The sequence below is a fragment of the Telmatherina bonti genome (genome assembly GCF_933228915.1).
Source record: "Telmatherina bonti genome assembly, chromosome: 16".
Lineage (NCBI taxonomy): Eukaryota > Metazoa > Chordata > Actinopteri > Atheriniformes > Telmatherinidae > Telmatherina > Telmatherina bonti.
Genome location: NC_136614.1, coordinates 3,795,544 through 3,816,665, shown reverse-complemented (window position 1 = coordinate 3,816,665; position 21,122 = coordinate 3,795,544). Strand labels below are relative to the sequence as shown.

Below are 21,122 nucleotides of genomic sequence, written 5' to 3'. Positions count from 1 at the left end.
ATCCACCCTTCATCCACCCATCATCCACCCTTCATCCACCCATCATCCACTCTTCATCCACCCATCATCCATCTATCATCCACCCGTCCTCCACCTATCATCCATCTATCATCCACCCATCATTCATCTATCATCCACCCGTCAGCCACCCATCATCTATCCGTCCTCCACCCATCATCCATCTATCATCCATCTATCATCCACCCGTCATCCACCCATCATTCATCTATCATCCACCCGTCATCCACCCATCATTCATCTTTCATCCACCCGTCCTCCACCCATCATCCATCTGTCATCCATCTATCATTCACCCGTCATCCACCCATCATTCATCTATCATCCACCCGTCCTCCACCCATCATCCATCTGTCATCCATCTATCATCGACCCGTCATCCATCTATCATCGACCCGTCATCCACCCATCATCCATCTGTCATCCATCTATCATCCACCCGTCATCCACCCATCATCCATTTATCAGCCACCCGTCATCCACCCATCATCCATCTATCATCCACCCATCATCCATCTATCATCCACCCATCATCTTTCTATCATCCACCCGTCATCCATCTATCATCCACCCGTCATCCACCCATCATCCATTTATCAGCCACCCGTCATCCATCTATTATCCACCCGTCATCCACCCGTCATCCATCTATCATCCACCTGTCATCCACCTGTCATCCACCCATCATCCATCTATCATCCACCTGTCATCCACCCATCATCCATCTATCATCCACCCGTCATTCACCCATCATCCATCTATCATCCACCTGTCATCCACCCATCATCCATCTATCATCCACCCGTCATTCACCCATCATCCACCCATCCTCCACGCAGCATCCACCTCTCATCAACCCATCATCCACCCGTCATCCACCTATCATTCATCTATCATCCACCCGTCCTCCACGGATCATCCACCTATCATCAACCCATCATCCACCCGTCATCCATCTATCATCCACCCGTCCTCCACGCATCATCCATCTATCATCCACCCGTTATCCACCCATCATCCATCTATCATCCACCCGTCATCCACCCATCATCCATCTGTCATCCATCTATCATCCACCCATCATTCATCTATCAACCACCCATCATCCATCTATCATCCACCCGTCATCCAAACATCATCCATCTATCATCCACCCGTCATCCACCCATCATCCATCTATCATCCACCCATCATCCATCTATCATCCACCCGTCATCCACCCATCATCCATCTATCATCCACCCATCATCCATCTATCATCCACCTGTCATCCATCTATCATCCACCCGTCATCCACCCATCATTCATCTATCAACCACCCGTCATCCACCCATCATCCATCTATCATCCACCCGTCATTCACCCATCATCCATCCGTCATCCACCCATCATCCACCTGTCATCCACCCATAATTCATCTATCATCCACCCTTCATCCACCCATCATTCATCCATCATCCACCCGTCATTCACCATCATCCACCCTTCATCCACCTATCATCCACCCGTCCTCCACCTATCATCCATCTATCATCCACCCGTCATCCACCCATCATTCATCTATCATCCACCCGTCAGCCACCCATCATCTATCCGTCCTCCACCCATCATCCATCTATCATCCATCTATCATCCACCCGTCATCCACCTATCATCCATCTATCATCGACCCGTCCTCCACGCATCATCCACCTATCATCAACCCATCATCCACCCGTCATCCACCCATCATCCATCTATCATCCACCCGTCATCCACCCATCATCCACCCGTCATCCACCCATCATTCATCTATCAACCACCCGTCATCCACCCATCATCCATCTATCATCCACCCGTCATTCACCCATCATCCATCCGTCATCCACCCATCATCCACCCGTCCTCCACCCATCATCCATCTGTCATCCATCTATCATCGACCCGTCATCCATCTATCATCGACCCGTCATCCACCCATCATCCATCTGTCATCCATCTATCATCCACCCGTCATCCACCCATCATCCATTTATCAGCCACCCGTCATCCACCCATCATCCATCTATCATCCACCCATCATCCATCTATCATCCACCCATCATCTTTCTATCATCCACCCGTCATCCATCTATCATCCACCTATCATCAACCCATCATCCACCCGTCATCCATCTATCATCCACCCGTCCTCCACGCATCATCCACCTATCATCAACCCATCATCCACCCGTTGTCCACCCATCATCCATCTATCATCCACCCGTCATCCATCTATCATCCACCCGTCATCCACCCATCATCCATTTATCAACCACCCGTCATCCATCTATTATCCACCCGTCATCCACCCATCATCCATCTATCATCCATCTATCATCCACCTGTCATCCATCTATCATCCACCCGTCATCCACCCATCATCCATCTATCATCCACCCGTCATTCACCCATCATCCATCCGTCATCCACCCATCATCCACCTGTCATCCACCCATAATTCATCTATCATCCACCCTTCATCCACCCATCATCCATCTATCATCCACCCGTCATCCACCCGTCCTCCACCTATCATCCATCTATCATCCACCCGTCATCCACCCATCATTCATCTATCATCCACCCGTCAGCCACCCATCATCTATCCGTCCTCCACCCATCATCCATCTATCATCCATCTATCATCCACCCGTCATCCAACCATCATTCATCTATCATCCACCCGTCATCCACCCATCATTCATCTTTCATCCACCCGTCCTCCACCCATCATCCATCTGTCATCCATCTATCATTCACCCGTCATCCACCCATCATTCATCTATCATCCACCCGTCCTCCACCCATCATCCATCTTTCATCCATCTATCATCGACCCGTCATCCATCTATCATCGACCCGTCATCCACCCATCATTCATCTGTCATCCATCTATCATCCACCCGTCATCCACCCATCATCCATTTATCAGCCACCCGTCATCCACCCATCATCCATCTATCATCCACCCATCATCCATCTATCATCCACCCATCATCTTTCTATCATCCACCCGTCATCCACCCATCATCCATCTATCATCTACCCGTCAGCCACCCGTCATCCACCCATCATCCATCTATCATCCACCCGTCATCCACCCATCATCCATCTATTATCCACCCGTCATCCATCTATCATCCACCCGTCAGCCACCCGTCCTCCACCCATCATCCATCTATCATCCACCTGTCAGCCACTTTTCATCCACCCATCATCCATCTATCATCCACCTGTCATCCACCCATCATCCATCTATCATCCACCCGTCATTCACCCATCATCCATCTATCATCCACCCATCCTCCACGCAGCATCCACCTCTCATCAACCCATCATCCACCCGTCATCCACCTATCATTCATCTATCATCCACCCGTCCTCCACGGATCATCCACCTATCATCAACCCATCATCCACCCGTCATCCATCTATCATCCACCCGTCCTCCACGCATCATCCACCTATCATCAACCCATCATCCACCCGTTATCCACCCATCATCCATCTATCATCCACCCGTCATCCACCCATCATCCATCTGTCATCCATCTATCATCACCCATCATTCATCTATCAACCACCCATCATCCATCTATCATCCAAACATCATCCATCTATCATCCACCCGTCAGCCACCCGTCATCCACCCGTACTCCACCCATCATCCATCTATCATCCACCCGTCATCCATCTATCATCCACCCGTCCTCCACGCATCATCCACCTATCATCAACCCATCATCCACCCGTTATCCACCCATCGTCCATCTATCATCCACCCGTCATCCACCCATCATCCATCTGTCATCCATCTATCATCCACCCATCATTCATCTATCAACCACCCGTCATCCATCTATCATCCAAACATCATCCATCTATAATCCACCCGTCAGCCACCCGTCATCCACCCGTACTCCACCCATCATCCATCTATCATCCACCCGTCATCCACCCATCATCCATCTATCATCCACCCATCATCCATCTATCATCCACCCGTCATCCACCCGTCATCCACCCATCATCCACCCGTCATCCACCCATCATTCATCTTTCATCCACCCGTCCTCCACCCATCATCCATCTGTCATCCATCTATCATTCACCCGTCATCCACCCATCATTCATCTATCATCCACCCGTCCTCCACCCATCATCCATCTTTCATCCATCTATCATCGACCCGTCATCCATCTATCATCGACCCGTCATCCACCCATCATCCATCTGTCATCCATCTATCATCCACCCGTCATCCACCCATCATCCATTTATCAGCCACCCGTCATCCATCCATCATCCATCTATCATCCACCCATCATCCATCTATCATCCACCCATCATCTTTCTATCATCCACCCGTCATCCACCCATCATCCATCTATCATCTACCCGTCAGCCACCCATCATCCATCTATCATCCACCCGTCATCCACCCATCATCCATCTATCATCCACCCGTCATCCACCCATCATCCATCAATCATCCACCCGTCATCCACCCGTCATCCATCTATCATCCACCCGTCAGCCACCCGTCCTCCACCCATCATCCATCTATCATCCACCTGTCAGCCACTTTTCATCCACCCATCATCCATCTATCATCCACCTGTCATCCACCCATCATCCATCTATCATCAACCCATCATCCACCCGTCATCCATCTATCATCCACCCGTCCTCCACGCATCATCCACCTATCATCAACCCATCATCCACCCGTTATCCACCCATCATCCATCTATCATCCACCCGTCATCCACCCATCATCCATCTGTCATCCATCTATCATCCACCCATCATTCATCTATCAACCACCCATCATCCATCTATCATCCACCCGTCATCCACCCGTACTCCACCCATCATCCATCTATCATCCACCCGTCATCCACCCATCATCCATCTATCATCCACCCGTCATCCATCTATCATCCACCCGTCCTCCACCTATCATCCATCTATCATCCACCCGTCATCCACCCATCATTCATCTATCATCCACCCGTCATCTACCCGTCATCCACCCATCATTCATCTATCATCCACCCGTCATCTACCCGTCCTCCACCCATCATCCATCTATCATCCACCCGTCATCCACCCATCATTCATTTATCATCCACCCGTCATCCAGCCATCATCCATCCATCAATCATCCATTCATCCATCTATCCATCATCCATCCATCCATCCATCATTCATCCATCTATCATTCATCCATCAACCATCCATCCATCCATCCATTCATCCATCATCCATCCATCCATCCATAATCCATCTATCATTCATCCATCATCCATCCATCCATCTATACATCATCCATCCATCGAATCCATTCATCCATCCATCCATCCATAATCCATCTATCATCCATCCATCATCCATCATGCATCCATCCATCCATCCATCATCCATCTATCATCCATCCAACCAATCATCCATCATCCATCATACAGCCATCATCCATCCATCCATCCATCCATCATCCATCTATCATCCATCCAACCAATCATCCATCATCCATCCATCCATTCTTAACATCATCCACCTATCATCATCCACCCATCATTCATCCATCTATCAACCATCCATCATCCATCCATCAATCATCCATTCATCTATCCATCCATCCACCTATCATCCATTCATCTATCCATCCATCCACCTATCATCCATCCATCTATCATCCATCCATTCATCCATCCATCCATCCATCATCCATTCATCCATCCATCCATCCATCCATCATCCATTCATCCATCCATCTATCATCCATCCATCCATCCATCATCCATTCATCCATCCATCCATCCATCATCCTTCATCCACCTATCATCCATCCATCCATCATCCATCCATCAATCATCCATTCATCCATCCATCCATCATCCATCCATCATTCATCCATCATCCATCATCCATCCATCCATCCATCCATCCATCATCCATCCAGCCATTATCCATCCATCATTCATCCATCTATCATTCATCCATCATCCATCCATCCATGATCCATCTATCATTCATCCATCCATCCATCATCCATCCATCCATCCATCATCCATCCAGCCATTATCCATCCATCATTCATCCATCCATCATTCATCCATCTATCATTCATCCATCATCCATCCATCCATGATCCATCTATCATTCATCCATCCATCCATCATCCATCCAGTTCCTTTTCTCCTAAATAAATTTTACATTTAACATGGGTTTTCATTTCATCCTGAACTTCCTCCAGACCCTCCATGTTGGATTGTCTTAATGGATGGGACTTCTGCATCTGGCTGACAGCTCCTGATCATCAAACCTCCTCGGTTTGGGCCTGTGTTTGTCAACTGCTGACGGCATAAACCATCTGTTAGGATGCAAATGACCTTTTTGTTGCATCCTGGAGGTCATCATACAGTTGATAGCAGCAGCTGGCAGCCTTATTGTTCCATTCCCGCTTTGCTCTTATCTCATCTGGATGGAAAATCATCACCCACCAGCTTCGCATCGACAGCAGCAGGAGGTCAGACGCTGCTGAACACATCCACACGTTGACTCTTTACACTGTCACCAGTCCAGCCGAGTGAATGGACATTATGTTGTTCCTGAAGAACCAGGGGGGTGATTGGGAACCAGAGGGGTTGTTCAGGAACAACCAGCAGGTATCTGTATATACACAGGCTGCTTGACTTCCATGGAGATATGATGTGTTAAGGTCTGGACAGTACAGTTCTATGCTGCAGCATCCAGAAACACAGAAATAAGTCTCAGAAAATATTTTAATGAAATTGAAATACAAGAGACTTGACTTTGATTCAAGCATCTTAGCAGCAGTTCCAAACCAGGTGACGTCAGCTCATCCAGCCATATCTCTGCTCAGGACGGGAAACCGTGGGATTTTTCTCTGTTAGTAAAATGATCTTCGATATAAGTTCATGTGATGTGGGGATGGACTCTGGGTTAGCTCGGTTATCAGCTGGTGGCAGGCAGCAGCGCTGTACGCCCATCAAAGCACCCGAGACCCCTTTATCTGTCTGACCTGACCCAGCTGGTGATGGAGCTGCTGCTGGGCTCGATTCAGGCAGCACAATGAGACCAGTGTTGGGCTGGGGGTGGGGGGGGGGGGGGGTATTTGGACAAAGCTGATAAGGGGGACCCCAGCAAGCCAGAACTGACCCATCTTTCACCCTCTGAATGTGCTTCCTCCTCAGCGTTGGTTCAGCGGACACTAACAGCCTCATTAGTCAACTCATTAGTGGCAGCAAACACAGATCACTGCAGAAGATCCCTGAAGCGGGGTGTTAGAGTCGGGGGGGGGGACTGGCCCGACTCCACAGCAGACGTCTCACAGCTGCATGCAGCAGTAGCACCACGTCAGCCTCTCTGGTTGCCAGGCAGCTATCTGCTGCTTTTCACGGCATACTGGAGCGTTAATCTCCCCCAGATGTCACCTGTATGACTGCGTTCCAGGTGAGGGAAATAAAGAGCTTCCATTAGACCTCCTGCATCATCTTGTCTACGGACAAATAGGTCAATTTCATCTCCAAGGACGGCTTCTCATCGTGCTGCATCAGACGTGAACAATACATGTATGTAAGCTTTGGTTTATGTAATAAATCATTTGTATTTAAAGAAGCAAATTCTGTAAAAGATGAACCTGTAATCTGGTTATATGTGACGTTGGTCCTTTCTACCGCAGAAGTCCTGACGGATCTGACAGAATTCAGGTTCAGACTCACCTCAAACAAAGCACCTCCAGGAAGGATAAAGCCGTGTCCGACGCTCCCACCACCACAATCCTGGCGTTGATGGTGACCTTTGGCTCCAGTGTCAGCTTCCTGCTGATGAGGCTGAGAGCAAACGGAGGCTGAGAGGAAAGAAGAGAGAAGGAGGTCATGTTTCATCCTGAAATAATCCAGTAAACGTGTTTCCATCATTCAGAACTCAGACATGAAGGCAGGACACAACACTTCCCCTGCCTGCAGGTTGCTCATAAGGACCATTAAATCTGGCCATCAGATGTTTCCAAACAGGCTTCAACACAACGTTTCCACTGCTTTTATGTACATATGACCCAACACTTTCTTCCATGTGTAAAACATGATCTGAGTGATGTGAAGCAGCTAAAGTGACATGTCAGGTTTCTTCGTGCAGACAGCTGATTGTCCTCTGCACATCTCACCAGATGAAAACATCAAATATGTTTTGGAAAAATATATCAGACACCATGCTATTAATATTCAAAGTACATATAAAAAGCAACAAAACATTGAATTAAAATGCAAAAAAACCAAAATCAGGCTTGTTGAAACGTGGCCTGAAGACGTGTTCCACTGCTTAGTAAAATATCTGCAGAAGATGCAGCTCTTCCTCTCCGGAGGAAGCAAGTTCTACAACAAACTGAAAGGCTTCATCAGCTCTGTGTTTTAACCTGCTATGTGTGGCAGAAGAGAGTTAGGACTCAGTAGAATGCTGTGACATGTAGGAGATCAGCTTTCTCTTCCCGCTGCTCCGCGTCTTCCCGCTGCTCCGCGTCTTCCCGCTGCTCCGCGTCTTCCCGCTGCTCCGCGTCTTCCCGCTGCTTCCCGCTGCTCCGCGTCTTCCCGCGTCTTCCCGCTGCTTCGCGTCTTCCCGCTGCTTCCCGTCTTCCCGCTGCTTCCCGCTGCTTCCCGTCTTCCCGCTGCTTCGTCTTCTGCTTCGTGTCTTCCCGCTGCTTCGTCTTCTGCTTCGTGTCTTCCCGCTGCTTCGTCTTCTGCTTCGCGTCTTCCCGCTGCTCCGCGTCTTCCCGCTGCTCCGCGTCTTCCCGCGTCTTCCCGCTGCTTCGCGTCTTCCCGCTGCTTCCCGTCTTCCCGCTGCTTCCCGCTGCTTCCCGCTGCTTCCCGTCTTCCCGCTGCTCCGCGTCTTCCCGCTGCTTCGTCTTCTGCTTCGTGTCTTCCCGCTGCTTCGTCTTCTGCTTCGTGTCTTCCCGCTGCTCCGCGTCTTCCCGCTGCTTCGCGTCTTCCCGCTGCTTCGCGTCTTCCCGCTGCTTCGCGTCTTCCCGCTGCTCCGCGTCTTCCCGCTGCTCCGCGTCTTCCCGCTGCTTCGCGTCTTCCCGCTGCTTCGCGTCTTCCCGCTGCTCCGCGTCTTCCCGCTGCTCCGCGTCTTCCCGCTGCTCCGCGTCTTCCAGCTGCTTCCCGTCTTCCCGCTGCTCCGCGTCTTCCCGCTGCTCCGCGTCTTCCCGCTGCTTCGCGTCTTCCCGCTGCTCCGCGTCTTCCCGCTGCTCCGCGTCTTCCCGCTGCTTCGCGTCTTCCCGCTGCTCCGCGTCTTCCCGCTGCTTCGCGTCTTCCCGCTGCTCCGCGTCTTCCCGCTGCTCCGCGTCTTCCAGCTGCTCCGCGTCTTCCCGCTGCTCCGCGTCTTCCCGCTGCTTCGCGTCTTCCCGCTGATTCGCGTCTTCCCGCTGCTCCGTGTCTTCCCGCTGCTTCGCGTCTTCCCGCTGATTCGCGTCTTCCCGCTGCTTCGCGTCTTCCCGCTGCTCCGCGTCTTCCCGCTGCTCCGTGTCTTCCCGCTGCTTCGTGTCTTCCCGCTGCTCCGCGTCTTCCCGCTGCTTCGCGTCTTCCCGCTGCTTCGCGTCTTCCCGCTGCTCCGTGTCTTCCCGCTGATTCGCGTCTTCCCGCTGCTCCGTGTCTTCCCGCTGCTCCGCGTCTTCCCGCTGCTTCGCGTCTTCCCGCTGATTCGCGTCTTCCCGCTGCTTCGCGTCTTCCCGCTGCTCCGCGTCTTCCCGCGTCTTCCCGCTGATTCGTGTCTTCCCGCTGCTTCGTGTCTTCCCGCTGCTCCGCGTCTTCCCGCGTCTTCCCGCTGATTCGTGTCTTCCCGCTGCTTCGTGTCTTCCCGCTGCTTCGCGTCTTCCCGCTGCTCCGCGTCTTCCCGCTGCTCCGCGTCTTCCCGCGTCTTCCCGCTGCTCCGTGTCTTCCCGCTGCTTCGCGTCTTCCCGCTGCTTCGCGTCTTCCAGCTGCTTCGTGTCTTCCAGCTGCTTCGTGTCTTCCCGCTGCTTCGTGTCTTCCAGCTGCTTCGTGTCTTCCCGCTGCTTCGTGTCTTCCCGCTGCTTCGTGTCTTCCCGCTGCTTCGTGTCTTCCAGCTGCTTCGTGTCTTCCAGCTGCTTCGTGTCTTCCAGCTGCTTCGTGTCTTCCCGCTGCTTCGTGTCTTCCAGCTGCTTCGTGTCTTCCAGCTGCTTCGTGTCTTCCAGCTGCTTCGTGTCTTCCCGCTGCTTCGTGTCTTCCAGCTGCTTCGTGTCTTCCCGCTGCTTCGTGTCTTCCCGCTGCTTCGTGTCTTCCAGCTGCTTCGTGTTCTGCTTCGCTGCTTCTGAACCCACCTGTTTCTCTATGATCCGTCGAGATGGCATGTTGATGCCAAGCTCCTCCAGCGGGAAGATGATCTGCTGTCGAGGACGGATGGGGACGGCACATTTCAGAACAGCAAGCGGAGAGTGGACACAGGAAGTCTGAAGGGAAGAGAAGGACATGATGAATTCAGAGAGAGAGAGGAGGAAGACATGATTAGGAGAAGAAGCGGCTGATTAGTTAACTTTTGCTTCATCATCATCTTGGTTTATGAAGATAATAATCAGAGGAAGTGGAGACTCTGCATCAGTGCTTCCTCTCCTCTCTGGTTGTGAAGAGGTGGATAATAATAATGTGGGAAGTCAAACACAAATCTAGCCCAGATGCAGGTTTAACCTTGTGGAAAGAGGAGCCCACCACTCCCCAAGACAACAGGAAATATGTCTGAAGCAATGTGAACAGTGGATGCTGCTAGTCCGAAACCTGGATGAGTGGAATGTGGAAAGTAAACGAGTAAATCCGAAGGAGTGATGAGAATCAGACAGCAGAAGAAACAAACCAGTTTATCCCAATTTACACCCAGTTTACACGAATTATACACCCAGTTTACACCCAGTTTACACCAGTTTACAGCAGTTTACACTCTGTTTAAACCCATTTTACACCCAGTTTACACCAGTTTACCAGTTTACACCCAGTTTACACCAGTTTACACCCAGTTTACACCAGTTTACCAGTTTACACCCAGTTTACACCAGTTTACAGCAGTTTACACTCTGTTTAAACCCATTTTACACCCAGTTTACACGAATTATACACCCAGTTTACACCAGTTTACAGCAGTTTACACTCTGTTTAAACCCATTTTACACCCAGTTTACACCAGTTTACACCAGTTTACCAGTTTACACCCAGTTTACACCAGTTTACCAGTTTACACCCAGTTTACACCAGTTTACCAGTTTACACCCAGTTTACAGCAGTTTACACTCTGTTTAAACCCATTTTACACCCAGTTTACACGAATTATACACCCAGTTTACACCCAGTTTACACCAGTTTACAGCAGTTTACACTCTGTTTAAACCCATTTTACACCCAGTTTACAGTAGATTACACCAGTTTACACCCATTTTACACCAGTTTACAGTAGATTACACCAGTTTACATCCAGTTTACACCCGTTTTACACCCAGTTTACACCAGTTTACCAGTTTACACCCAGTTTACACCAGTTTACAGCAGTTTACACTCTGTTTAAACCCATTTTACACCCAGTTTACACGAATTATACACCCAGTTTACACCAGTTTACAGCAGTTTACACTCTGTTTAAACCCATTTTACACCCAGTTTACACCAGTTTACACCAGTTTACCAGTTTACACCCAGTTTACACCAGTTTACCAGTTTACACCCAGTTTACACCAGTTTACCAGTTTACACCCAGTTTACACCAGTTTACAGCAGTTTACACCCAGTTTACACCAGTTTACAGCAGTTTACACTCTGTTTAAACCCATTTTACACCCAGTTTACACGAATTATACACCCAGTTTACACCCAGTTTACACCAGTTTACAGCAGTTTACACTCTGTTTAAACCCATTTTACACCCAGTTTACAGTAGATTACACCAGTTTACACCCATTTTACACCCAGTTTACAGTAGATTACACCAGTTTACACCCATTTTACACCAGTTTACAGTAGATTACACCAGTTTACATCCAGTTTACACCCGTTTTACACCCAGTTTACAGTAGATTACACCAGTTTACATCCAGTTTACACCCGTTTTACACCCAGTTTACAGTAGATTACACCAGTTTACACCCAGTTTACACCAGTTTAACCCAGTTTACACCAGTTTACACCCAGTTTACATCAGCTTACACCCAGTTTAACCCAGTTTACACCAGTTTACACCCAGTTTACATCAGTTTATACCCAGTTTACATCAGCTTACACCCAGTTTACATCAGTTTACACCAGTTTACACCCAGTTCACACTGATTGGGGGGCCTCCTGTGGACTCACCTGTTGGCTGTGGTGGGGTGGGTAGACTCGGTGGTACAGGCAGGATCTGTGGGCCATACGCAGGACCTCTTTAATCACATGTCTGGTGAGGTTCTGGAAGCAGCATTTAATGACAAAATGGCGGATGACGGCGTGCTCCTCGTAGCCATGATAGCTGAAGTAGATGAAGTTCTCGATGTTGTAGTGGGCCCGGAGGTAGTCCACATCCTGGAAACCACAAACAAACATCTCCTGAACCAAGCATGAAGTTTTCCAAGCTGTTGGCCGTCCAAAGCGTCCCACAGTGGGGCGTGGAGCCGACGTCTTCGCTCTTTTTAACTTCACGCAGTGGTTTCTGAGCCTAGAGCTAAAGATTTACAGATAAACAACTGAAACCATGATAAACACTCCTGCTTGTTCCTGATTGGCTGCAGCAGTTGTTGATCTGATTGGGTGTCATGATGTCCTCAGAGTGAAGCAGTACACGTGAAAGCAGCTGTAGTCAGGCCTGCATGTGGTTTATCTCCCCTCCTGGTTCCTCAGACCAGAGAACAGGATCAGGGACATGAGTAGGTTTAAATTCCCAGACCTGCATGCTTTGTCAGGCTTCTTCTAGATGCAACACATCACCTTCTACTTCTACAAGAAGTCTCATCCCAACGTATACCTGCTCATCTCCGATGATGACGATGCCCACAACCCGACCGTCCACCTGAGCAACGAAGGCCTGCAGCAGCACTGCATCCTGGGGAAAGCACACGGTTAAAAAGTGTCGCCGAGCTGACTGAGCATGCTCAGACTGCAGGTCCGGGAACAGTCATGAAGTTCCACACACACACACACACACACACACACACACACACACATAGGTCCTCCTTCTCTGGGGTTTGGACTGATCTGGGTCCACATGATCCAGATCAGTCAGCGTGTTTCAGGTAAAACAAACGGAACAGAGAAAGCACCGTGGGGAGCTGACAAGCCAGACATTCCAACCAGACGTCGCCGCCACAGGGGACCAGCGGTCGGCTCGAGGTTACCTGGAGTCTATGTGTGCAACACAACTATGTCTCAGCTCGGACAGTCCCCCTCTCTGCAGGGGTGTGTCTGCAGACTGACCGGATCCGCCTGGGTCTGGTAAAAGGAGTCCAGGTCTTGCAGAAGGAACCCATTCCGGTCCAGATCCCTTACGAGTCCAGAAACGGCCAACCGGTCCTGGACCAGGGCTGCCCTCACCGTCACCGTGCTGCAGAGGGAACAGGACACCTGACCGAGTCGTCAGACTCATGGAGATAATGACCCGCCTCCACCTCATCAACGCCCAATCAGGGAAGAGTCCAGACCCACCTGGGTTCAGTCCTGCGGAAGACATACATGTCTTCCCCCTGCATGGAGCTGCTGGGACAGGACGGGACCTGGACCGCGTTCTGCACCAGGGGCAGGTCAGGACAGCATGGGGGGACGGACACCACGCAGTAGCTCACATGCTGAAAGGATGGAGGCGGGACAGTGACTCAGGTTACCTGCAGACAGGTGAGTTCAGCACGGAGCTGCTGCACCGTCACACAGACACACTCATTTCAACTTTATTTATATGGTGTCAGGTCACGGCAACGCCATCTGAAGACGCTTAACACACTCACACCATGATGAACCATCTATCCTTCATCATCATCATCATCCTTCATCATCATCATCATCACCCGTCATCCTTCATCATCATCATCACCCGTCATCATCATCATCATCCATCCATCGTCATCATCATCCTTCACCATCATCATCATCCATCATCATCTTCATCATCATCATCATCATCTTCATCATCCATGATCATCTTCATCATCATCCTTCACCATCATCATCTTCATCATCATCATCATCATCCTCCTTCTTAATCATCATCATCATCATCGTCATCATCTTCATCATCATCATCATCTTCATCATCCATGATCATCTTCATCATCATCCTTCACCATCATCATCATCCATCATCATCTTCATCATCATCATCATCATCCTCCTTAATCATCATCATCATCATCATCCTCCTTCTTAATCATCATCATCATCATCATCATCCTCCTCCTCTCCTTGGGATGATCCACTTTGCTGGATTCCACAACAACCAACAGTAAAGTCTTTTTCTATCATATCTGTTTCTAATGAATGAAATCAAAACAAACATTAAAGTCTTTGAAGTGGTTCAGACTCCAGAGCGGAGATTAAACTGAATTCATGTAACAAACAGAATACGGTGATAAACGCGTCATGACCCTAAAAACCGCTTTGTTTTAAAATAAAGCTCGTGTTTTCATGACTAATCCCTCAGAATGATGGAGGATGTTTTACGTTTGCTGTAAAATCCTTCCCGGCGTTTTCTGCACCAGAAAACTTCATTTAAACAACACTTGCTTCTGGATACGGTGAAAAACACGGAGGAATTTATTTCCAGGGAGACGATACTCACGGGGAAGCGCTGGAACAGATACGTGATGCAGTCTGGTGATCTGAAAGAGAAGAACAGGTGAAGCCAAGCTCAGATCCCTTCCAGCAGGACTCATTAGCTCATGCTGATCCTCCATATTCACCAGCAGCTGGGAGGTGAGAGGAGCGCAGCAGGAGCCAAACAGCTAATCAGCATGATGAATGGCTGCCAGAAACTCCATGCTGTACTCTCCTCGGCTCGTCCACACAGGACACAGCATTTCTGCTTTTCCACATGAACTGGACGGAAGCCAGCAGACTTACAGAGTCATGGATTTTAACTTTTCATTTTATTATGAAACAAAACTTCATTTAAAAATGGAAAATTAACAAACTTCTGGCTGGTTCATTTGTTTGATTTTTAATCTCTTTCATTTCAGGCTTTAAATCTTTACTCTTTATTCAGTTTAATATAAAATTCTACTGTAGTTTTATTTATTACCGTGTTAGAACAGACGCATGTGTTTGAGCCAAACATCTGTTGGTTGGTCAGAATTCAGGAGAGATACGGACCTGGTCTGAAGAACTAACGGGTCTGAAGAACTAACGGGTCTGAAGAACTAACGGGTCTGAGTTAGTTCTGCATGTTTATCACTGTAATGATTTCTACTGTTCTGATTTTATTCTCTTATTTCACACGGATCTGGTTTCTACTCTTATTCTGGAGGGTCAAAAGAGTTCCAACTTCCTGTCCAGCACACCTGGCTTTATGTTGACCCACCTGCTCCAGACCAGGGTCCAGACCAGAAACCAGACCATGGTCCAGACCAGGGTCCAGACCAGAAACCAGACCATGGTCCAGACCAGGGTCCAGACCAGAAACCAGACCAGGGTCCAGACCAGAAACCAGACCATGGTCCAGACCAGGGTCCAGACCAGAAACCAGACCATGGTCCAGACCAGGGTCCAGACCAGAAACCAGACCAGGGTCCAGACCAGAAACCAGACCAGGGTCCAGACCAGAAACCAGACCATGGTCCAGACCAGGGTCCAGACCAGAAACCAGACCAGGGTCCAGACCAGAAACCAGACCAGGGTCCAGACCAGAAACCAGACCAGGGTCCAGACCAGAAACCAGACCATGGTCCAGACCAGGGTCCAGACCAGAAACCAGACCAGGGTCCAGACCAAAAACCAGACCAGAAACCAGATCAGGGTCCAGACCAGAAACCAGACCAGAGTCCAGATGAGGGTCCAGACCAGGGTCCAGACCACGGTCTAGGCCAGAGGCCAGACCAGGGTCCAGACCAAAAACCAGACGAAGGTCCAGGCCAGGGTGCAGACCAGGGTCCAGACAAGAGGACAGATCAAAAACCCGACCAGAAACCAGACCAGGGCACAGATCAGGGTCCAGACCAGGGTCCAGATCAGGGTCCAGACCAGAGGCCAGACCAAAAAAAAGACCAGAAACGAGACCAGGGTCCAGACCACGGTCCAGGCCAGAAGCCAGACCAGGGTCCAGACCAAAAACCAGACGAAGGTCCAGGCCAGGGTGCAGACCAGGGTCCAGACCAAAAACCAGACGAAGGTCCAGGCCAGGGTGCAGACCAGGGTCCAGACAAGAGGCCAGATCAAAAACCAGACCAGAAACCAGACCAGGGTCCAGATCAGGGTCCAGACCAGAGGCCAGACACAAAAAAAGACCAGAAACCAGACTAGGGTCTAGGCCAGAAACCAGGGAAGAGTCAAGACTAGGGTCCAGACCACGATCCAGACCACGTTCCAGGCGAGAGGCCAGACCAGGGTCCATACCACAAACCAGACCAGGGTCCAGACCAGAAACCAGACAAGGGTCCAGAAGAGAAACCCGACCAGGGTCCAGGGAAGGGTCCAGACCAGGGTCCAGATCTGAAACCTGACCAGGGTCCGGACCAGAGACCAGACCAGGATCCAGACGACAGACCCGACCAGGGTCCAAACGAGAAACCTGACCAGAAACCAGATCAGGGTCCAGACCAAAAACCAGACCACGGTCTAGGCCAGAGGCCAGACCAGGGTCCAGACCAGAAACCAGACCAGAAACCAAACCAGGGCCTAGACCAGAGGCAGGACCAGGGTGCAGACCAGAAACCAGACCAGGGTCAAGACCAGAGGCCAGACGAAAAACAAGACCAGAAACCAGACCAGGGTCCAGATCATGGTCCAGACCAGAGGCCAGACCAAAAACCAGACCAGAAACCAGAACAGGGTCCAGGCAAGAAACCAAAGCAGAGTCCAGACTAGGGTCCAGACCAGGGTCCAGGCCATAGGCCAGACCAGGGTCCAGACCACAAACCAGACCAGGGTCCAGATGAGAAACCCGACCAGGGTCCAGACCAGGGTCCAGACCTGAAACTTGACCAGGGTCCAGACTAGAAAACCAGACCAGAAACCAGACCAGGGTCCAGGCCAGGGTCCAGATGAGAAACCAGACCAGGGTCCAGGCCAGGGTCCAGACCAGAATCCAGACCAGGGTCCAGATGAGAAACCCAACCAGGGTCCAGACCTGAAACCAGACCAGAGTCCAGACCAGGGTCCAGATCAGGGTCCAGACCAGAAACCAAACCAGGGCCTAGACCAGAGGCAGGACCAGGGTCCAGACCAGAAACCAGACCAGGGTCAAGACCAGAGGCCAGACCAAAAAAAAGACCAGAAACGAGACCAGGGTCCAGACCAAAAACCAGACCAGAAACCAGATCAGGGTCCAGACCAGAAACCAGACCAGAGTCCAGACGAGGGTCCAGACCAGGGTCCAGACCACGGTCTAGGCCAGAGGCCAGACCAGGGTCCAGACCAAAAACCAGACGAAGGTCCAGGCCAGGGTGCAGACCAGGGTCCAGACAAGAGGACAGATCTAAAACCAGACCAGAAACCAGACCAGGGCACAGATCAGGGTCCAGACCAGGGTCCAGATCAGGGTCCAGACCAGAGGCCAGACCAAAAAAAAGACCAGAAACGAGACCAGGGTCCAGACCAAAAACAAGACCAGAAACGAGACCAGGGTCCAGACCAAAAACCAGACCAGAGTAAAGACAAGGGTCCAGACTAGCAAATCAGACCAGAAACCAGACCAGGGTCCAGATGAGAAACCAGACCAGGGTCCAGGCCAGGGTCCAGACCAGAAACCAGACCAGAATCCAGACCAGGGTCCAGATGAGAAACCCAACCAGGGTCCAGACCTGAAACCAGACCAGAGTCCAGACCAGGGTCCAGATCAGGGTCCAGACCAGAGGCCAGACCAAAAAAAAAGACCAGAAACGAGACCAGGGTCCAGACCAAAAACCAGACCAGAGTACAGACAAGGGTCCAGACCACGGTCCAGGCCAGAAACCAGACCAGGGCCCAGACCAGAAACCAGTCCAGAATCCAGACCAGGGTCCAGACGAGAAACCTGACAAGGGTCCAGACCACAAACCAGACCAGGGTCCTGACCAGAAACCAGACCAGGGTCCAGACCACAAACCAGACCAGGGTCCAGATGAGAAACCCAACCAGGGTCCAGACCAGAAACCAGACCTGAATCCAGACCAGGGTCCAGATGAGAAACCCGACCAGGGTCCAGACCAGGGTCCAGGCCTGAAACCTGACCAGGGTCCAGACCTGAAACCAGACCAAGGTCCAGACCAGGGTTCATACTAGAAACCAGTCCAGAAAACAGACCAGGGTCCAGACAAGAAACCAGACCAGAAACCAGACCAGGGCCTAGACCAGAGACAGGACCAGGGTCCAGACCAGAAACCAGACCAGGGTCCAGACCAGAGGCCAGACCAAAAACCAGACCAGAAACCAGAACAGGGTCCAGGAAAGAAACCAGACCAGAGTCCAGACTAGGGTCCAGACCACGGTCCAGGCCATAGGCCAGACCAGGGTACAGACTACAAACCAGACCAGAGTCCAGATGAGAAACCCGACCAGGGTCCAGACCAGGGTCCACACCGGGAACCTGACAAGGGTCCAGGCTGGGGTCCAGAGCAGAAAACGAGACCAGAAACCCGACCAGGGTCCAGGCCAGGGTCCAGACCAGAAAACCAGACCAGAAACCAGACCAGGGTCCAGACCAGAAACCAGACCATAATCCAGACCACGGTCCAGACGAGAAACCCGACCAGGGTCCAGACCTGAAACCTGAACAGGGTCCAGACTTGAAACCTGACCAGGGTAAAGGCCAGGGTCCAGACCAGAAACCAGACCAGGGTCCAGACCAGAAACCAGACCAGGGTCCAGACCAGAAACAAGACCAGGGTCCAGACCAGAAACCAGACCAGGGTCCAGACCAGAAACCCGACCAGAGTCCAGACCAAACACCAGACCAGAAACCAGACCAGGGTCCAGACCAGAAACCCGACCAGGGTCCAGACCAAACACCAGACCAGAAACCAGACCAGGGTCCAGACCAGAAACCAGACCAGGGTCCAGACCAGAAACCAGACATGGGTCCAGACCAGGGTCCAAACCAGAAACCAGACCAGGGTCCAGACCAGAAACCAGACCAGAGTAAAGACAAGGGTCCAGACCACGGTCCAGGCCAGAGGCCAGACCAGGGTCCAGACCAAAAACCAGACCAGAGTAAAGACAAGGGTCCAGACCTGAAACTTGACCAGGGTCCAGACTAGCAAACCAGACCAGAAACCAGACCAGGGTCCAGGCCAGGGTCCAGACCAGAAACCAGACCAGAGTAAAGACAAAGGTCCAGACCACGGTCCAGGCCAGAGGCCAGACCAGGGTCCAGACCAAAAACCAGACCAGAGTACAGACAAGGGTCCAGACCACGGTCCAGGCCAGAAACCAGACCAGGGTCCAGACCAGAAACCAGTCCAGAATCCAGACCAGGGTCCAGACGAGAAACCTGACCAGGGTCCAGACCACAAACCAGACCATGGTCCTGACCAGAAACCAGACCAGGGTCCAGACCACAAACCAGACCAAAAAAAAGACCAGAAACGAGACCAGGGTCCAGACCGAAAAACCAGACCAGAGTAAAGACAAGGGTCCAGACCTGAAACCTGACCAGGGTCCAGACTAGCAAATCAGACCAGAAACCAGACCAGGGTCCAGGCCAGGGTCCAGATGAGGAACCAGACCAGGGTCCAGGCCAGGGTCCAGACCAGAAACCAGACCAGAATCCAGACCAGGGTCCAGACAAGAAACCAGACCAGAAACCAGACCAGGGCCTAGACCAGAGGCAGGACCAGGGTCCAGACCAGAAACCAGACCAGGGTCCAGACCAGAGGCCAGACCAAAAACCAGACCAGAAACCAGACCAGGGTCCAGGCCATAGGCCAGACCAGGGTACAGACTACAAACCAGACCAGAGTCCAGATGAGAAACCCGACCAGGGTCCAGACCAGAAACTTGACCAGAAACCAGACCAGGGCCTAGACCAGAGGCAGGACCAGGGTCCAGACCAGAAACCAGACCAGGGTCAAGACCAGAGGCCAGACCAAAAAAAAGACCAGAAACGAGACCAGGGTCCAGACCAAAAGCCAGACCAGAGTAAAGACAAGGGTCCAGACCACGGTCCAGGCCAGAGGCCAGACCAGGGTCCAGACCAAAAACCAGACCAGAGTACAGACAAGGGTCCAGACCACGGTCCAGACCAGAAACCAGACCAGGGTCCAGACCAGAAACCAGTCCAGAATCCAGACCAGGATCCAGACGAGAAATCTGACCAGGGTCCAGACCACAAACCAGACCATGGTCCTGACCAGAAACCAGACCAGGGTCCAGACCACAAACCAGACCAAAAAAAAGACCAGAAACGAGACCAGGGTCCAGAAAAAAAAAACAGACCAGAGTAAAGACAAGGGTCCAGACCTGAAACTTGACCAGGGTCCAGACTAGCAAACCAGACCAGAAACCAGACCAGGGTCCAGGCCAGGGTCCAGACCAGAAACCAGACCAGAGTAAAGACAAAGGTCCAGACCACGGTCCAGGCCAGAGGCCAGACCAGGGTCCAGACCAAAAACCAGACCAGAGTACAGACCAGGGTCCAGACGAGAAACCTGACCAGGGTCCAGACCACAAACCAGACCATGGTCCTGACCAGAAACCAGACCATGGTCCTGACCAGAAACCAGACCAGGGTCCAGACCACAAACCAGACCAAAAAAAAGACCAGAAACGAGACCAGGGTCCAGACCGAAAAACCAGACCAGAGTAAAGACAAGGGTCCAGACCTGAAACCTGACCAGGGTCCAGACCAGAAACCAGTCCAGAATCCAGACCAGGGTCCAGACGAGAAACCTGACCAGAGTACAGACAAGGGTCCAGACC

At 51.1% G+C, this 21,122-nt stretch overlaps 1 protein-coding gene across 1 annotated transcript in view; it reads right to left on the bottom strand.

Annotated features, from left to right (window-relative positions):
• Window positions 1–21,122, bottom strand: part of LOC306767601 (cilia- and flagella-associated protein 61-like) — a gene marked incomplete at both ends in the record, with an annotated part of 111,903 nt that overhangs the window by 24,654 nt on the left and 66,127 nt on the right. The window contains 7 exons of the mRNA XM_079255676.1: window positions 7,788–7,915; window positions 10,397–10,525; window positions 12,405–12,611; window positions 13,051–13,128; window positions 13,500–13,626; window positions 13,728–13,867; window positions 14,854–14,893. Of these exons, the coding sequence (XP_079111802.1) occupies window positions 7,788–7,915; window positions 10,397–10,525; window positions 12,405–12,611; window positions 13,051–13,128; window positions 13,500–13,626; window positions 13,728–13,867; window positions 14,854–14,893 (849 nt within the window). The remainder of the gene's footprint in view (window positions 1–7,787; window positions 7,916–10,396; window positions 10,526–12,404; window positions 12,612–13,050; window positions 13,129–13,499; window positions 13,627–13,727; window positions 13,868–14,853; window positions 14,894–21,122) is intronic.